This window comes from Marmota marmota, unplaced genomic scaffold (genome assembly GCF_001458135.2).
Source record: "Marmota marmota marmota unplaced genomic scaffold, marMar, whole genome shotgun sequence".
NCBI lineage: Eukaryota > Metazoa > Chordata > Mammalia > Rodentia > Sciuridae > Marmota > Marmota marmota.
The window spans coordinates 24,258,797-24,279,694 of NW_026000142.1; the positions used below are offsets into that span (position 1 = coordinate 24,258,797).

The 20,898-nt window shown below is 34.0% G+C and overlaps 1 protein-coding gene across 1 annotated transcript in view; it reads left to right on the forward strand.

Annotated features, from left to right (window-relative positions):
• Nampt (nicotinamide phosphoribosyltransferase) overlaps positions 1 to 17,892 on the forward strand; it is a 45,985-nt gene extending 28,093 nt beyond the window's left edge. The window contains exons 8-12 of the mRNA XM_048786120.1: positions 5,262 to 5,487; positions 7,540 to 7,659; positions 11,703 to 11,843; positions 12,921 to 13,055; positions 14,911 to 17,892. Of these exons, the coding sequence (XP_048642077.1) occupies positions 5,262 to 5,487; positions 7,540 to 7,659; positions 11,703 to 11,843; positions 12,921 to 13,055; positions 14,911 to 15,021 (733 nt within the window). The 3' untranslated portion in view covers positions 15,022 to 17,892. The remainder of the gene's footprint in view (positions 1 to 5,261; positions 5,488 to 7,539; positions 7,660 to 11,702; positions 11,844 to 12,920; positions 13,056 to 14,910) is intronic.
• The last annotated feature ends 3,006 nt before the right edge of the window (positions 17,893 to 20,898 follow it).

The window sequence follows — 20,898 nt, forward strand, 5'->3', positions numbered from 1 at the left end:
CATAGATGTGTTCAGGAAGTAAAGGCTGAAACAGATTTTTCAGAGAACATAGAGTAGATTGAAAATAGGTTAAAGTTCATAAGAGCCTTCAAATTCATTTTGACATTGAATGTTAACTGTGTGCACATCATACTAGTTTATCCTTAATTAGGCCTTTTTACAATTAATTTATTTATTTTAATTAGGTATATATGACAGCAAAATGCATTTTGATTTATTGTACACAGTAGCAGCACAACTTTTCATTTAAGTGGTTGTACATGACATAACATCACACCATACATGCAGTGATACATGTACCTAGGGTAATGATGTCCATCAACTTATACCATCTTTCCTGCCCCCATGTACCCTCTCCACCCTCTCCCCTTTGCCCAATCACAGTTCCCCATTTTTCCCATGCCTCCCCCTTCCCTATTATGGATCAGCATCCACTTATTAGAGAGAATATTTGGCTTTTTTTAGCGGGGGGAGAATTGGCTTACTTCATTAGCATGATATTCTCTAGCTCCAGCCATTTACCTGCAAATGCCATGATTTTATTGTTTTTTATTGTTGAGTATTATTCCATTGTGTGTATATACCACAGTTTCTTTATCCATTCATCTATTGAGGGGCATCTAGATTGTTTCCACAGTTTAGCTATTGTGAATTGTGCTGCTATGAACATTGATGTGGCTGCGTTACTATAGTATGATTTTAAGTCCTTTGGGTATAGACCAAGGAGTAAGGTAGCTGGGTCAAATGGTGGTTCCATTCCAAGTTTTCTAAGGAAACTCCATACTGCTTTCCAGATTGGTTGCACCAATTTTCTGTCCCACCAGCAATGTATGAGTGTGCCTTTTCCCCCACATTTCTCGCCAACATTTATTGTTGTCTGTATTCTTGATAACTGCCATTCTGACTGGCATGAGATGAAATCTTAAAAGTAATTTTGATGCATTTCTCTAATTACTAGAGATGTTGAACATTTTTTCATACATTTGTTGATCTAATGTATATCTTTTGAGAAATGTCTATTTAGCTCCTTAGCCCATTTATTGATTGGGTTTTTTTGTTTTTTTTTTTTTTTTTTTCCTGGTGTTAAGTTTTTTGAGTTCTTTATATATCCTGGGGATTAATGCTCTGACTTATATGTAACAAAAATTTGCTCCCAAAATGTAGGCTCTCTCTTCACCTCATTGATTGTTTCTTTTGCTAAGAAGAAGCTTTTTAGTTTGAGTCCCTCCCATTTATTAATTAAATCCCAACATCATTCTTTATAGAAATGGAAAAAGCAATCATGAAATTCATTTGGAAAAATAAGAGACCCAGAATAGTCAAAGCAATCCTTAGCAAGAAGAGTAAAGCCAGAGACATCACAATACCAGATCTTAAACTATACTACAAAGCTATAGTAACAAAAAAGGCATGGTATTGGCACCAAAATAGACATGTAGAGCAATGGTACAGAATAGAAGATACAGAGACAAACACACATAAATACAGTTATCTTATATTAGACAAAAGTGCCAAAAACATACGTTAGAGAACAGATAGGCTTTTCAACAAATGGTGCTGGGAGAACTGGAAATCCATATACAACAAAATGAAAATAAACCCCTATCTCTCACCATGCACAAAACTCAACTCAAAATGGATCAAGGACCTAGGAATTAGTCCAGAAAGCCTGCGCCTAATAGAGCAAAAAGTAGGCCCAAATCTATATCATATCAGATTACGCCCCTACTTCCTTAACAAGATTCCTAAAGCACAAGAAATAAAATCAAGAATTAATAAATGGGATGGTATCAAATTAAAAAGCTTCTTCTCAGCAAAAGAAAGAAACAATGAGATGAAAAGAGAATCTATATTTTGGGAGCAAATTTTTGCCACACACACATCAGATAGAGCATTAATCTCTAGGATACATAAAGAACTCAAAAAACTTAACACCAAAAAACACAAACAACACAATCAATAAATGGGCTAAGGAACTGAATAGGCCTTTTTTTAATGAGAACAGTCCCTGAAGTTTTTGAGCAAAGAAACAATGTTATCAGAGACATACTTTAGGAAATTATTTTGAAAGCAGGATTTCCTATATACTTGAAAAACCAGAAGCTAGGCTTTATAGGAAACAGTCTTGAGGAGATGAGATCCAGAACCAGGTGGCTAAATGACTGAAAAGAAGTAGATAAACATAAGCAGTGCTCAAGAGATAAAATTGCTAAAACTTGGTGATATGAGTTGAAGTTTAGTAGAGAGTTGATTCAGCCAACATTTTTGAACATTGCTATATTAGTAGAAGCTTGTTGAACACTTTCATATATGTTTCAAGAGACTAATAAATTGGAAATTAAGGATGTTGTTAATAGATAGTTTTAGGTTTAAAGAGTATTGGTAGGAGGCGGTACCAGGGATTGAACTCAGGGGAACAAACCACTGAGCCACATCCCCAGCTCTATTTTGTATTTTATTTAGAGACCAGGTCTCACTGAGTTGCTTAGCGCCTCACTGTTGCTGAGGCTGGCTTTGAACTCTCAAACCTCCAGCCTCAGCCTTCAGAGTTGCTGGGATTACAGGCGTATGCCACCACACGCAGCAGGTTAGAATATTTTTATTTGAACTTACATGTGCATACATCTTTTAAAATTTTAATGTAGTAATCATATAATAGACTCTTCGCTGGTGATTTTGTTTTCATAGTAATAACATCATAAATATACCATAGATCTGAAAATAAATATAATATCTACTTTAGGGCATTTGTGTTAACGTGAAATGGACACTGTAATGAACACAGAGTGAAAATCCAGTTCTATATTATGGTCCTGTAATGCTTACTGTATTTGACTTCTTGATATGTAGGAATAGTTCAGCTATTCTTAAATAGAAATATCTTTTAAACAACATAGTACAGTAAAAAGAGCACTGGACTGAAAGTTGGTAAACCTTGAGTGACCTTACAGCTGACAGTGGGTGGCCTTGGGCAAGTCATTTATCTCTCTGTTCTTTGTTACCTTCATCCAACCAAACAAAAGGAGAAACTAAGATATTGTATCTCCAGCATCAGAAGTTCATCAAAAGTAAATACATCAAAATAACCTTAAGAGAACTCAGCATTACTATTATCATTATAATATATTTTCTTAGAGAGTATGAGAATCCAGACATAGAAATAATTCAGTCACATGACTTTTCCCTGTCAACTTTGGAAAAAGGATTGATTTTAATTTGATGCATGAAATTTGGGGTAATAGGATGGGTAGAATTCATGAAACAAACAGCAAATATTTACAATCTCCACAGAGAAGTACTGACTTTAGAAGAGGAGGTATAATGAAGGATTTGTGCAGAGGGAGCCATTAGACACATCTGGGGTGATGAGATGAAGATACTCAACCTCCTACCTAACAAAGTAGATCTGGAGCCAGGACAAAAGCATGGACTACTGTACAAGTTTTGGAAACCCTCAACACTAGGTTATTTTTTAACCCTTTGAGAGTTTGATACAGGGAGATATTGCAGAGGAACACAAGCGCCCGAGTCAGAACCTTGGAAAGTACTAACATTTGACAGGTCAAGTGGAAGGGGAACACAATATCTGGGAGAAATTAAAAAGGAATCATAGAAATGGGAAAAGATTAAATGTGAGAGATATTATTGAAGTCAGGGGAAAGAGTGCTTCTGGGATGTTCACGTACCATGGAGAAAGCAAGTAACATGAGGACTAAAAGTCAGTTGTTTGTTAGACATGGTACACAACATTAGTAGCAGAGTTAGATGACTGTATTGATATAACTTTGGAGAACAGTATCTGAATAAGCAGTGACCTCTAACTGCAGGTTTATTCTTACATTGTAAAAATTCATTAGAGTTGGTGTTTAGTGAGCTGAATTCTCTCAGAAAGAGGACAGTAGCATTCTGAATATCTTACTTTTCTCTTTAGCCTTCAGTTGCTTGCGTGAAGTAGACAGCTAACATCATAGCAACTGACAGCCTCTGTAGTTTCTGAGAGTGTTCACTATTAAATAATTTTTATATAAATGAGCCCTTAATTAACTTCAGACAAGACTAGTCTCTGGGTAGCTAGGTCTTTATAGTCCTGACATGGGCCTGCACTCAGCTACTCCCAGCTTACTACTAACAGTATGTGAAAAAAATGCTAATTTCCAGTCCTTTAGAAAAAGAATTATATAAAATGGCAATTGCAGATTTAAATTAGTATAGCTCTTTAAACAGTTTTAAGGCAAATTTATACTTATATGGGCTGTATAATGAATAAGCTTTCACACTTTGTATTATTTCACAGAAGAGAACAGATTAAAAAAAAGAGAGAGAACAGGGAGAGTCTCCAAGACTAGAAAATTAGAAAGGAAAAAAAAAATTGACATAAGAAACTGGAAATAATATTTTCAAATTCATTACTAAATTCAGTTTAAGAATTCTTAAAATTATATATTAAGCATCAAATGTTTATAATTATATATGAGTTATTAAATCTATTCAATAAAAACCATTATTGAGGAAATTGCAAAAAAAATCATGCTAGTCATTCTTGCCCAATAGTATGAAACTCTCATACTTTATTTCCCATCCTAATTATGTTTTGCCCCAAATAAACATTAAAATTCTTGTTCCTTGGGCATGTATTAATTAGTAATAGATAATCTGTAAGCGAAATAAATGACTGCCTGTTAACTGCCCATTTGAAGATACAACAGTTAGTTGACTGTATGTATGAAACTTACAGAATAAGTGCCTCTAAATATAAGATTTTGAAAAGTTAAAAAAAATGTTCCTACTATCATTGGTAGTTTCAAAACTTCATGGAAGAGGGCCAAGTGCTTGCATTGCCTAGCAAAATAATGGGAGTATGTATTCATTCTTTGTAATATCTTGGCATAAAGTATGGAGGACATTTAGCAAGGACTTTTTAGCTTATTGATTTTAAAGAATAGATTGAGGAATACCAACAAGCCCCCCCCAAAACAACAACAACAAAAAGTTTTTAATTTGGTTGAATATGACTTAAGAGCCAGTAACTTAATAACTACTAAAACCAAATAAGGTTACTTGAAATTGCTGAAAACAAATTGGCCAAGAGAAAATCTGTCCCAAATATTACATTTACCTTATGACATGCATTCATAAATTAAATCCCTCACCTTCTCTGTGGTGTTGTTGATGTAGATAGTAAACATAAGATATGGTTAATGGTGCTTCAGGAGTAGATAATGTGTTGCTAAGTAAATCTGTATTTTCATTTTGTTTTCTAGTACCATAACAGCTTGGGGGAAAGACCATGAAAAAGATGCTTTTGAACATATAGTAACACAGTTTTCATCAGTGCCTGTATCTGTGGTCAGCGATAGCTATGACATTTATAATGCGTGTGAAAAAATATGGGGTGAAGATCTAAGACATTTAATAGTATCAAGAAGTACAGAGGCACCACTAATAATCAGACCTGATTCTGGAAATCCTCTTGACACTGTATTAAAGGTAAATTTTAATATGTAACTTGATCATTAAAATGCCTGTAGACCAACTGCATCAACACTACTTTTAATTTATACACACATCATTTCAGAGCTTTATGGATCAGTCTCCTTTTTTTTTTTTTTTTTTTTTTTTAAGAATTACAGCCCAGAGAGAGTAATAGATTTGCCCAAGGTCACACAATAATAACAGAGAAAGGATACAAGAGTTATGGGTTACTTTTATACTAACAAGTAGTTACTGCTGAATTGATCATTTCTTTCCTGTGTACCTTCAAATTCAGTTAATGGCATTACCATTGTAATCCTGTATTTTGGGCACCAAGTGTATGGTTTCTTTGTTTTATCACAAATCATTGTTTTACCTTTGAAGTTGTTGTGAGAAATATGTGCAGGGTGATGTGGAATAAATATGATTTAAAATTACTTTTCCAGTAGTAATTCTTTTGCAATACTGCTGATAATGTAGCGATATTGCTTTTTTTTTTCTTCAAGTGTTTAGGACTTGATTGCTTTCAAAAAGCACTAATAAGAGCAGGATTAGTAAATGCCTCCTACTAGAAAAATATTGTAGGAGATAGGTGCCTTACATTAAGATGTGTCATTTAATCTCATCAAAAGCCCTATAATAAACATTATTTTCTCTGTTATAAAAGAAGAAACAGAGGCTTAGAGTTAAAGTGACTTGCTCAAGGTCACACAACATGAAAAATAAGGAGCAAGGATCCACTATAGGTCTTTTGACTGCAGCTTTCCTACTTTCCCACTTCCTCAGCTAATGAACATATGATAAATTACCCCTTGTGAAGAGGGGACTTAGCTACAAGGAGGCCTTTTTCTATTAAATGATAAGCCACTCTGAAAGTCTTGTCTTAGCCTGAAATATTTGGTTTTAGCAAGCCAAATGGGGCTTGACCTTTTTATTACATAGTAAAAATGTACACAACTAGTTATAAGAACAGATTGAGCTGGGCGAGGTGATGTGTGCCTCTAATCCCAGCAGCTCAGGAGGCTGAGGCAGGAGGATCGCGAGTTCAAATCCAGAAAGCAAGGCACTAAGCAACTCAGTGAGACCCTGTTTCTAAATAAAATATAAAATAGGGCTGGGGATGTGGCTCAGTGATCGAGTACCCCTGAGTTTGATCCCTGGGAGAGAGAGAGAGAGACACACACACACACACACACAAAGTTATCTATTTGGAATTTTCTCATTATCAGGATATTTAAATCAGTTCATTTAAGAAAAAGAAGGGATGGGAGGGGCTGCCTTGTATGTATTTTCTATCCCTGACCAAGTTTTCCAAGAAATTTTAATCTGTTTTTAAGTATTTCAACTGCTACAAAACTTTGAATAGTTAATGAATGAGTAGGATGGTTTGCCTATATTATGCGATTTGACTTTAATAGAGGAAAGGAGAACCTGAGAGAAACTATGCATTTATATGCTTCATTTCCAACTTTGTCTATCACAATTTCTTTGAACTTTGTAATTCAAATGGATTTATATTTGAGTTACATCAAACAAAATTAAGCCAAACAAAACTTGTACACAAGCAGAATAAAATATAATATATATGTCTCTACTCTCGTTGGTATATGATTTCAAAAATTCACAGAAAAGAGCCAAGTGCTTGCATTGCCTAGCCAAATAATGGGAGTATATATTCATTCTTTCTAACATCTTAGCATAGTATGGAGGACAAGGGCTGAATCAAATGTATAATCATGAGTTTGTTGAATCATGCTTTACATGCTTCTTTAAAATATTTGTTTTAATCTAATAATAAGGATTTTCTTCCTTGAATCTTTGTAATTTGAAAAGATATAAAGGAAAAAGACTGTTTTAAACACTTTATGATGGAAATAACATACCTCTTTCTAATGTGATTAAAAGAAATTGGGATCAAATTTTATAAATCTTTAAACTTTTTAAGAAGTTGAATTAATTTTTATATTCTCAAGATTGTCTAACAAAGTAAAATCATTTTAACTTTGAAAAGTTTTTATACTTTTTTTCAGTTTCAGTTATTTTTGTTGCATGTGTTTTTTCATACAGGTTTTGGATATTTTAGGTAAGAAGTTTCCTGTTACTGAGAACTCAAAGGGCTACAAGTTGCTGCCACCTTATCTTAGAGTTATCCAAGGGGATGGAGTAGATATTAACACTTTACAAGAGGTAGGTGTTCCAATAAGGAAATCCTTATAATTAAACTTTGTTTGATAAACATGTTAATTTAAATATAATTGTAAGTCTTATTTAAGTGTTTTTGGTGGTATATGTCTTTTCTGTGCATTTCCTAAAGTTTAGGAGTAACAGTAGCTTAAAATATAGAAATACCAGTCAAAGCGTACGTACTCTTCTAGTCCTCATTGGCCACCCTGGATAGTGATTCAAAAGACTTTATCACTATCGGTCCGGGAATATTCCTTGTAGTATAAAACAAAAGTTTTTGATTGTTTTCATAAAGTCTGGTTTTCATAGAAGGGAGCTGCTCCTTCCTTAACAATATAAAACTTAAATGATATTAATAGGTGCTTTTTTTCAGAAATTACGAAATGGTTTGTCATCTCTTCTAAATTAAGGATTGATTATCATCACTGTTATTATTAAATGCAGCCAACTATTGTGTTACTTAACTTTTGCCTCTTCGTTTCATTAAATAAGCTTAGGAGCTATAATTTAAACTAATACCCTAGTACTCCATAAAAATTAAGGCTCTCACTAAGAACATAATGTGGACTGTATACTACCATAAATCTGACATTTTGATTTCTTCCAGTCTTGGGTGGTATACGATGTGTAGCATAAGTTATTGGAGGATTTTTCTGTTTAAAAGAGTTTGGTGTGGATAGAATAGGGTCAGAATGTGAATTATAAAGTTTTCCAAAGATTAATTTGAAAAATGAGAGCTGTGATGTTTAACAAACTGTATTTCTGTGGAGGTGTGTATTAAGAGTTCCAAAGTGAGGAGTCTAATTGATCTTCCTCACAATAACAGAAATGAAGTTTCTTCCACCACCTCTCCCAAAATTGCTCAAAAAAGGTAGGAACTCCCTCAGCTTTCCTAAGACATTGAGCGTTAAGACATTAGAAGTTTTTATGTGAAAAGATGGAGATGTACAAGAAAGTCTGCAGTGGAAAACTTTGAATATAGAGATCTCCACCAGCACATTTAATTACTGTTGTCCCCTTCCTTCATTTGAACTGACAGTTACTTGTCCCAGTGGCGGTTAAGTACTATTAATCATACCTGCCTTGGAGACACCCTAGCAAGTACCTTCACACATGCTTTTTTCCCCCTTCCAGTGAAGGAACATGGGCAATGTTCTGTACCCCATTTCAAAAATCTGTTAGCTAGGGGCTCTTCCCATTGCCTACGCCTCCCCCTCATCCTTCTGATAGTCATCTGTTTAAGCTGGGTTTTGTAATCAGGATACCTTGAACTTCCCTCTAAAAATCAAAGCTTTTTGGCTTTCCCATTTCTTTTCCCCCCTTGTTTTTTAAACAAATTAGAGAATCAGCTTAAAAACTTTCTTATTTTTTAACTAGATGAACAAGAATACTGAGATACTCTGACATTGTTGAAACCTTAAACTGAACAGTTAGAATTGAGTAGATTTGTGTCAATACAAAAGTATTCATGGGATATAAGAAAAATAAAGAAACTTGGCTTGTGGCGTAACCTAAAAAATAATACTTGATTTCTTCATATTGGAGGTGTTTCCTGTTTTTAGAAGCAGGAATTCATCTAGCAGTTTTGCTTTGTACATATGCTGAATTAGATACCTGAATTTTGACAAATGAAAAATCTGCTTTATTTGAAACAACTCCTTTCTCTTCTTGACCGTCTGCCTCACTCTGAGACTTTGCTATTTACTCTTGTGTCATCCAGCCCCCTGTGTTCCACTGTGTGCCAAAATGAATCTGCTTATTTAGGAAAAGAGGCAAAATCTCTTTTGTATTGGCCAGAATACTAAATACTCATCTTCCCTGTTGGTTTCAGTTAGGGATTCATTCTCGACTTGGTGTCATTGAATCTCTCCATTGGAGTGGTTCACTAATGATATTAAAATAGTATTGAATTCTGAAGTTGCCAAGAGGAATATTTTTCTGAAGTTAACATATTTTAAACATTTTCCTTCCCAGGCTCATGATATCTTATTATTTTATGCATAGGTCAACATTTTTTTCTTTGTTCCCCATTAGCTATCCTATTATTCTTCTTTTGGAACTCTTTTCTCTATATTCATTGTAATTTCCAAGCCTTACAATTTTGGTTCAGAGACTTAATAGAAAACATTGATTTTATGTAAACTTATGAACAAATTATTTTTTAGTTATATAAAAAATATATATATAATATATTTCAAACATATACACATAAAATATTGCAAAAGCACTTGCACATTGTAACACATGATTCAGCTGCATGGTCATGATGAGAAAAAAATAATTAAATCCTAATGGCATAATGACTTTAGATATCTTGTATATGAAATAAGAAAATATATTCAACAAAAGATTAGTACCTTAAGAGTGGTATCTTGTCAATTCATTTCTGATCAGGTTTCCTGTTTGTGTAAATCTGTTCAAATAGTAATTTTTCCCCAGTTATAATTTCACATTAACAGAAAAATTAACTTTAGCACCAAATCATTTAATTTTTATAACTTTTGGTGAAGAAACTTGACCTGAAATATAGTGATATTAGATGATACTATTTTTTGTCATTTCCTCATCATTGTGCTTCTGGAATACATGTAAAATCAGGGGACAGATCTGAAACTATTTTTTCTCCATATTTTACTAAAACCGTTTTACCCTTTATCTGTCTCCTGTTTCCTTTTCTTTTCCTCCCACTTTCTGCTCTACTCTTTGCATTTCTCCCATACTAAAATTCTCTTTGTTCATAGCCATCTCAGTGAAAAATAAATATGAATTCAGGGGCTTAAGTACTTTTTTGGGTTTGTATACAATAATAAAGACAACGAGATTGGATTTGTGCACAGCCTAAAGAATCACTTTAAATTGTGTATATTTCCATCTTGATTCTTCTAATTGAAAACTATATTCTTCTAGTACATAAAAAGAGGAGAATTTAGATGGGTTGGAATTTTTAAATGAAGTTTCATTTCTTAATGTGGGTTTGTTAAAGGTGTGCTTGGGTTATTTTTGGTCTTACCTTTGCAAAGTCAAAAACAAACAAAGTCAATTTCAGACTTGATAATTCAGGGGAATGTGGTAGATTTGTTTTAATAATCCACATAAAGCTATTAAACTTGCTTCTGGCTTTCTGATCACTTTTGAAAGTTCTTTTTAAATAAAACAGAACTAACCCTTCAATTTACTACAACTTTGGCTATTTTCATGAGATTAAAGGAATGGTTACTAAATTTCATTTGGTTACTAAATTTCACTTGCTGCCTTCTATTATAAAAGTGATGGGATTTGTTAAAGAGGGCAGATGCTATGTAAATAAACCCTATTCAGAAGAGATGATATTAACAAGAAACAAATTTTTAATGCAATTTTAAATTTATTTGTCCCTTAAAAGAACTGTTTTAACCACCAGAACTGAATGTCATGCAGGTCTCTCTAGCTAAATAGATAATCATTCTCCCCAAAATGATCCAATAATGTATCTTAATACCTATAGCATCAGTTCATAATTTTGTTTATGACACTGGAGCTCCAGCCAGGGTGAATTATTCTGTTGATATCACAACTGTTTGTGTAGGAGAGTACTCTTTTACCACCAGTAGCTATTGACATTCAGTAACACAATGTGTTGTGATGATTAGAGTCATTCCCAGAGTCCAGTAATTTGAGACAAATGTTTGGTACCAGGGCTTTTGTGGCTGGCATCTAGGCAAATAACTTGAGGTGGGTGAGAGATGATCATTTGGTTAACTGAAGATATTTATAGCCAGTTTTCTCACCCCCACAATGACAGCAACAACACAGATTCACAAACTGTAAATGAAATCCATCCCCATTCCCCCCCCCCCATCAGCTCATATTCATCTTAGGCAGCCTTTGGGGGAGGGGGGCAGGCAAGTCTTTAAAGAGGATGTGGAAAATAACTATCTAGACCTTATTCTTACCTAATTGTTGACTTTCAAAACTGTTCTAGGATGCTTCATTCATTAACATTGTTCTTTGGAAATAATCTCTTCTAAATTGCTTAGGTTTTTATTTGTTTGTTTTTAATCTTCTAGATTGTAGAAGGCATGAAACAAAAAAAGTGGAGTATTGAAAATGTTTCCTTTGGTTCTGGTGGAGCTTTGCTACAGAAGTTAACAAGAGATCTCTTGAATTGTTCCTTCAAGTGTAGCTATGTTGTAACTAATGGCCTTGGGGTATGTTCTTCAACTTTTATTCCTTTGTTATCATCTTTTTAATGTAGCTAGGCAGAGAACAGTTTTTGAATGTAATAGTCCAAAAGGATATATGTTCCTGAACTTTTAATATATTGTCAGGTACTAACGTTAGGTAATAACATGACAAAGGAGAACAAAAGAGACTTGGAAAAAGAAGGAACAATAACATGTAAGATTGTTTAAGAGAAAATGCAGATCAGTCATTTCTCTCTGCTTTACTATATACTTTTGGATCAAGAATTTGACTATATTTGGGAATGTCAGCTAATCTGGCCACAATATATTAAGGATAAGCAAGTATGTAATCACTGTCAGCACCCTTTTAGGAGATTCTGGTTTTGATATAATCATGTTTGGTAGCCAACAACTGAACAATCATCTCCCTAGTATTCCATAGCTTCTTGAGGGCTGGGGAGTCTGTGGAGCAATGGGTTGGGAAAGCTAAAAACTCTGAAGAAGACCTGAGTTGGTTCCCTGTGTACTCCTTTCCATCAGGGTTTTTGGGGTTGGCTTATCTGTTGCTTCTCATTCTACTGACATTGCTGTTTACATCTATTATATTTTGCCTCCTGTCTTTCTCATCACAAAACAAACACTCTGTTCTAATATTTTTGTTTTTGCCATTAACCAGGTAACGCAAAAAGCAACAAGGGGAAGGTTATAAAGTAGGAAAGCCTTTACCTTGGTAATATCCTAGATCATTCTCCAAAGAACTTACAAATAGAGTACATAAATGTGTGTGTGTGTGTGTGTGTGTGTGTGTGTGTTTGGGGTGGGGGTGACATGGTTGAATATTTTTCAATAGCATGTGTATGCTATATTTAGCATCAGTTTAAAAATGATTTGTAATATAAGGGTCACATGTTAAGAATTCTCAAAGATATATTAACTGTTATTCTTTCTAGTGGTAAGAAAAGATATATTAGATTTGGACTCTTTTCATACCTTTTTTCCTAACAGATGACTATCCTTCAGAACACACTAACAAGCACTGTCTTAAGTGAAAGTTTGATAGACATTTCTGATTAGTCTTCGTTTTCTTAATGTGTACTGCAGATTAATGTCTTCAAGGACCCAGTTGCTGATCCCAACAAAAGGTCCAAAAAGGGCCGATTATCTTTACATAGGACACCAGCAGGGAATTTTGTTACACTTGAGGAAGGAAAAGGAGATCTTGAGGAATATGGTCACGTATGTATCTGTACTGATTTTTTTTAACATTAGTTGATTGGCTCTCCAAATTAATAAGATTAATTTTTGTTAAAACTGTTTTCACAGCAGTCTGTGACATTTAAGTAATTGAGTTTTTTCACGTAGTGGCCAGCATCATGGTAGTGATTGATAACCTTTAACAAGCTTGTGTTTATTTGGTCTTAATCCTACTGTCAACAGTGAATCATTTCTGAATAATACTTAAAAGGATGCTATTCTTAGACTTGTCAAAGCTATTTGCATTATAGTGAAGTGTTGGTAATTTTAATAGATAATGGAGGGGCTATTCAAATTTTAAAATGTTTTTTAAAGTAATTTTTGTTTTTTAAACTTAATAGTATCCAGCTCAGATGATTTTCTTTAGTCTGACTCGACTCACATAGCAACTGTAGGAGCTGAAAAAGGCAAGCTGTGTTACCTTAGTAGGGTAAAATGTGAAAGCAGTAGGTTGATTCAGACTACATAGCTAATAAATGGTGACTCCTTAAACCAAGTTTTCTGATAGTTTTCTGACTCCCGTTCACCAAATGGGAAAATTTTATAATGTGCTAAAGTAGTCTACATGATCTGATCTGATGGCTTTTAGCATACAAAAGTACATTTATATTTGTGTACTGCAAAGTTATAAATGTTCTGGGTTTTAAGCCACTAGATTTTTTAAAACCTCATTTTTAGAAGGAAACTACTTGTGAATATTCATATTCTCAGAATAGTTGATACTAAATATAAATGCACTACTGCTATGATTCTTTATATTGTGTCAAATTTGCTGCTTATCACATGATTCTTTTATTATATTTTTATAGGTTTTAAGCCAGAACTATGAAATAACTTTAAGGAAAAAAAATACAGATTTGTATATCAAACTTAGAATTTGATTCCTTTATATATAGCCTATAGTCAATTCTTTGGGTTTTATAGCTACCAAGATTTTGCTTAATTAGTCTATCCAGATGAACTAGTCACTTGTAACTTAGCCTAAGTAAAACCATGAGTGTATGAATGATGGCACTAGAACATCTGAAGTTTTTACCTATTTATAATCATCCATGCATTTTTAATGAATAGGAATCAGCATTCCCTGATAGGTTCTATTTAAATTTATGAAAGAAAATGCTATAGCTAGAGCAGTATAATTTGAAAGTTACCATATAATATCCTGTACCTTCAGGCTAGATGGGAAAATTCAGATTAGAGAGAGAGAGAACTCCTTAGGCAGGAATGGCTTTATCAGACCCGAATGAATTTAGTCATCATTTTCACCAGGGTCTGTGTCCAGTGAATGCATTTGTCAGTGTCTTGAGAGTACCTAAGAGTCTTAAACTCAGTCATCTACACATGAGATAAAAACATATATATATATATATATATATATATATATATATATAATATATATATATATATATATACCTGATTTTTGTCGTTTTTGCTTCGGGTTTGATTTTTATTGTTTTCAGGCCAGAATTCAGTGACTAATCAATTTATTAAACTTCTGGATTGCTAGTTTTGAGTCTGTTGGTTGGGCAGGAACAAGAGAAGGGTTTGGTAGTATCAGGCTTTCTTTATACACTGTCAGTAATGATTATCAGTGACAGTCATGGTTCTTCTAGGCAGCCAGACTCATGTGCCAGAAGAAAAAAAAAATTGATGAACCAGGTTTTTTTGGTTTTCCTTTTAAGAAAACTGGCTTAAGAATGTAACATCGTAGCAATCTTTAAATTGTAATTTGAACACCATCAATATCTCTGTGTATCTAGATAAATTCATCACAGCATGATTCAAGTATTTTACAATATGGTCTCATTAATAAAATCATTAAACTTAATTTCTGCAGGATCTTCTCCATACTGTATTCAAGAACGGGAAGGTGACAAAAAGCTATTCATTTGATGAAGTAAGAAAAAATGCACAGCTGAATATTGAACTGGAAGCCGCACCTCATTAGGCTGTTTTACGATTGGGTGTGTGCGTGTGCGCGTGCGCGTGTGTGTGTGTGTGTGTGTGTGTGTGTGTGTATACATGCGTGCATGCATGTATACACCTGTATGTATGTAATACATAATGTTTATTGTACAGATGTGTGGGGTTTCTTTGTGTTTTATGATACATTATAGCCAAATTATTTGTTGGTTTATGGACATACTGCCCTTTTTTTCTTCTTCTTCTTCTTCTTTTTTTTTTTTCTTTTTCCAGTGTTTAGGTGATCTCAAATTAGGAAATGCACATAACCATGTAAAAGATTACTGCTAAAGTAAGCTTTTTAGGGCCCTTTGCCAATAGATAGTAACTCAATCTGATATTGATCTTTTCACAAATAACAGAACCGAGACTTTTATATATAACTAAAGATCACATAAAACAGATTTGCATAAAATTATCATGATTGCTTTATGTTTATATTTAACTTGTATTTTTGTACAAACAAGATTGTGTAAGATATATTTAAAGTTTCAGTGATTTAACAGTCTTTCCAACTTTTCATGATTTTTATGAGCACAGACTTTCAAGAAAATACTTGAAAATAAATTACATTGCCTTTTGTCCATTAATCAGCAAATAAAACATGGCCTTAACAAAGTTGTTTGTGTTATTATACAATTTGAAAATTATGTCAGGACATACCCTATAGAATTACTAACCTCACTGCCCCTTGTAGAATATGAATTAATCATTCTACATTAAAGAAAATAATGGCTTTTACTAGAATGTCTAGGCACTGTACAGATATATACCTATTCATTGTATTGTACCAGTGAAATGCCAAATTTGAAAGGCCTGTACTGCAATTTTGTATGTCAGATATTGCCTGTGGCTCTAATAAGCATCTCAAGATTTTAAGGAGATAATGTTTTTAGAGAGAATTTCTGCTTCCACTATAGAATATATACATAAATGTAAAATATTGACAGAAGTGGAAGTAGTGTATTTTAAAGTAATTACACTTCTGAATTTATTTTTCATATTCTATAGTTGGTATGTCTTAAATGAATCACTGGAATGGATAGTGAGTATACTTATTTTAAACTTTTTTAGTCTATTAAGGTTTTAAAAACTTAAATTGGATATTAAATTATATGGACATCATTATTAATTTTAAAATAAATCCTCAGTAACTAATACTCAAACAAGCTCTTAAATGAAGCTAAATTATCCCCAATGAAAAGCAGATGACCTGAGTGTTAGTAAATGCAGAGTTGGCTAAATTCAAAGTGTCAACATGAAAATTTTCAGAGTGATTAACCACTGAGTTCTGAGTTAGTCATTGCATCTGACTAGAGACCAGTTTCTTCGAAATGACTCTCATATATTTAAGTTTGTTCTAAGGCAGGGATTTGCTAACTCTGTCCCAGGGGCCAAATTTAGTAGACTGCTCCCTTTTTTGGAATTCCCTATCATTGGAGAGCTTTCCCACTACAACACAGAAGCTGAGTAGTTGTGATAGATACCAAATGGTTCACAAAGCCTGAAATGTTTGTAATATGGCCCTTTACACAAACTAACAAAGTTTTCTGGCCCATGTCCTAAGAAAAGGAGGGTGCCTTGCATTTTAAGAGAAATATTGATTTTCAAGGAAAAGAGGCTAAATAATTGATAATAAGTTTTTCTCTCTTTTGTCCTTTCTGATTTAAGACTCTGATACTAGAAGACTGATGTAGAAAAGCTTGAACAACATGACATTAAGTGTGAAATTTTAAAAATTGAAAAGCCATAAATGATCTGTCTTAAATAGTTAGATGAGAAAATGTTTTATCACTAGAACAATCTAATGAAAGGTGAGTTATATTTTATTCAGTGTCTTTTGTAAGTGACATTAGAAAGAATATAGCTTTTTGCAGCTGATTCTAAGGGAAAACAAAAGCATCATTCACTTTAATAAGAGTCTTCATTCTATAATCCCATGATACAAAATAATTTTAATGACTTTTTAAAAATGTACTTAAGACTAATAGTATTAGAGACACTACACACCTTTCTTCAGAAATGTCCTAAGGGGCTTATAGAGAATTAAAAGAAACTGAATTTATAATCACTAACAACTTCAGTAACCACCATAATTTTGTCCATGTTGAACATTGGAATTATGCTACAGGCAGTATTCTTTGTTCTTTGAATTTCAGTAGCTCAAAATATCTAGAGGAGCTTTGTCTTGATACTTTCAATGCTAAAAGCTGTCTGTACGTAACCATAAAGCAGGAGGTGGAATGATTAATTCTCTTCTATCTGAGCCACTTGAAATCAATTGGTTCTGAATTTCTGTCACTGAGCATTTAATATTTGGCCATGCCCATTCTGAGTACCAAATGGTTAACATGAATGTCAAATAGAACTGTGCTTGGTGTCACCCTTAAATCAGCCTCTTTCTTACAAAAGCAAATTACATACCTGGGCTTAAGTCATTAGCTGACATTAATGATATTAACAAATCCCCCTCAATTTCATAATTTTAATTAGAAGGTAGAAGTTCTGTGTTAAGACTCTTTAATTTATTTGTACCCTATACTTAAAATGGTTTTTATGATTGTCCCTTATTTCCTTTCTTGAAATAAATTGTTATGAAAATTTTTTATAATGAAATCCATCTTGGAAAACTAGAAAGAGAAAACTAGCAAGTATTTATTGTTCTGTTTACCATAATTTAGAACTCACACTTAAACAAGTATTTTGTAGTTTTACATTCCTTTTTAATCCATTCAGAGGAGAATGTCAAATTTTCTCCCAAGTTGTATGTTAAATCAATTCTAATATGTATTCAACATCAAAGATAAACATGTAATAACATGGAAATAAAGTTTAGCTCTATTAGTGAAATGTTAAATTTGACTGTGTGCTTCAAGTAATGCCATTTACAGACTTTTTTAGCTTTTCCCCAGTTCAAGAAAAAGGAGGAAGTGTCAAGGGTGATTGCTGTTTTCTGCCTTACGCAGGTGTAGGGATAGCGGTGCCTTTTACTAGGAGAACACACTGGGGGAGAATACCACATTTAAGAGACAAGAGCACAATTCCTCTATTAAGGTTTGGGATACCTGGAAAACATTTTAAGTCTAGATAGTAAGTAGGTGATTGGAGATAAAGGATTGGGGCCTGAAAGATCTCGAGGTATGTCTTTGCATAGGTGCTCATTAGAAGCACAGTAAAGGAGACTTCCTGGGGAGAGTGTAGAGCAGGAGTTGCCAGACCACAGGCTAAATCCAGTCCACTGTCTATTTTTGTAAATGTTTTTATTGGAACATAGCCAGAAGCCATTCATTTTGTTTCGGTCATTGGCTGCTTTCATGCTACACTGACAGAGTTGAGTAGCTGCAAAACAAAATACGTCCTGCAAAGTCTAAAATAATTTACTCTCTGGTGCAGAAAAAACCTGCCAATTTACAATTTAAAAAAAAAAAAGACCAAACCATGAGTAACTCTTGAAGATTCAGTGACAGAGCATGAGCAGAAAATGGAGACTGATGAGCAATAGCTAATGAGGTGAAAGGAAAACTAGGAGTAAAGTCACAAATGCCACAGGAAGAGTTTTTCAGCTCAGGCGTTGATGACTACTGAGAGATCAAATAGACTGAAGAATTTAAAGCAGCTACTGGATTTAGCCACCTGGAAATAATTGGTGTCTTAGAGACAATTTAGGTAGTAGAGAAGGCAAATGTCAGAAAGAAGCTACCTTACACAACTGTGAGTCGGGTATAAAAGGAAGAAGGAGAATAGTGTGTCCCTCTCCCTCTCTAGATGCTGCTTTTATCTTGGAAAAGGGCCCAGGGAAGAGGGAGTTGTTGAGAGTAAGACAAAAGGGGACCTATGATGGTTTGGATTCCAGAGGGAGGAGAAAACTAGGATCCAAAACACTGGAGAGAGGGGACTGCCCTTAAATGGAGGAGGTGCATCTTCTGTTGTAGAAGGAAGAAGAGGATGGGTGCAAACTTACTCTTTGGTTTTTCTCTATGAACTCAGAGGTCAGATCCCACCTGAAGTTGGTTTATATTGATTTGTGTTCAATCCGGAGAAAAGTCGGTCATTCTTTAGAAAAAATAATTAATTAAAAACAATTTTTCTGATTTTTTTAATTCTATAATATTATTACAAATTGGGGAATGTTTTGTGGTTTTTTATTGACATGGATTAGCTACTATGTTTACAAGCTTTTAGTGAATTGACTACAAGTTTAATTCTGATCAGGTCTTCCTGAACAGCTGGAAGAGTTCTACCAGATCTCTCAGCATGGAAGAACACTCATCTTCAAACCCTCCCTTTCTAGTCTTTCCTCTTTGGCCAATAAATATATTCCCGTTTCTTGCATTCTTAAAAAATAATAACTCCCCTCATAATACCAGCTCTGGTCTCCTCCCCATTACTGCCTTACCTCGTGTTTATGCCATAGGCATTGAGTGTATTCTACAATAGCACTGCTATAATCCACGACTGTCCCTAAAATGGGACAATCATCTGTGTCCCCTGCATCAGCACAGAGTAGACATTCAAATGTCTGTTGATTAAATGAATGAGATTTAAGATAAACACTTTTAAAGTATTTTTAAATTTTTCTTTTTTTTTTTTTGTCCTGGGAATTGAACCCTAGGGACTGAGCTTCAGTTTTTAGGGCCTGACTAGACATGTTAAACAGAAAGACACTCCTTTAAGGGGTATCCTTAAACCAGTAGTAAGTCTACCTCCAGTTCCTTAGGGAACCCTAAGAAAAATTGCTCTAGCACTGGCTAGTTAAGAAAAATCTAACAAATTATCACCACAAGCTGGTCCTTGCAGTTCAAGTTCATATGCCTGCATATTACAAAAACCTAACCTATGCACTTAGATGAACAAAACAAGCAGGGTTCCCTGTGTGCCTGATAGAAGTTAAAGCAAACCCTCTCTTGAAAGGATACTTTCATCATAAGTCTCAGAATTCCCAAAATAATCTCCTAAGGAATACGAACAGCTCCCAAAGTAAGTAAACACACAAGGAAATAAGACCATTAGCGAGAGTAGGGGGAAAAAAGATTCACATAGGATTTAGACACTGAAATTGAAATGCTACAAAATAACATTCTTTAAATTCAAATAAAACTTGAAAACATGTACAAGGAATAGGAAATATTTTAAATGACAAGATTTGAAAAAGTGATTATTAAGAATTTGTGGAGGGCTGGGGCTGTAACTCAGTGGCAGAGCGCTTGCCTTGCATGTGTGAGGCGCTGGGTTTGATCCTCAGCACCACATAAAAATAAACAAAATAAAGGCATGCTGTTCATCTACAACTACAAAAAAATTTTTTTTAAAAAGAATCTGTGGAAATAAAACACACTGACTGACATTAATGATCAGTGAGGGAACCGATGACTTAGGGGACAGATCAGAAGGAAGTGTGCAGAATGCAGCACAAAGCAAATGGAAAAAATGAAGTTATGCAACATGAAAGTGAAAAGGCCTAAAATCAATCTCAGGAAAGCTTTTGAAAAAGGAAGAGAAAATGGGGCCGGGGCTGTATTTCAAGAAATAAGGGCTCAGGATTTAACCCGAATAATAAGAAGCAATAATCTGAAAGTTCAAGCACAATGAATCCGAAGCAAATAAATTAAACCCATATACCCAGGTACATAATAGTGAAACTGTAAATCAGGAATCACAAAGACCCTAAATGCTAGAGAAAAAGAGATTACACTCTAAGGAAGATCACTGAATTCTCAACCACAACAATGGAAACCAGAAGGCAAGGCAATGTCCCAAAAAGGAGACCTGCCAACACAGAGCTGTTGAAATTTATTTATATTATTTATTTATTTATTCATACATACACATACATATGTATGTTCATATATATGAGGCTGGGGCA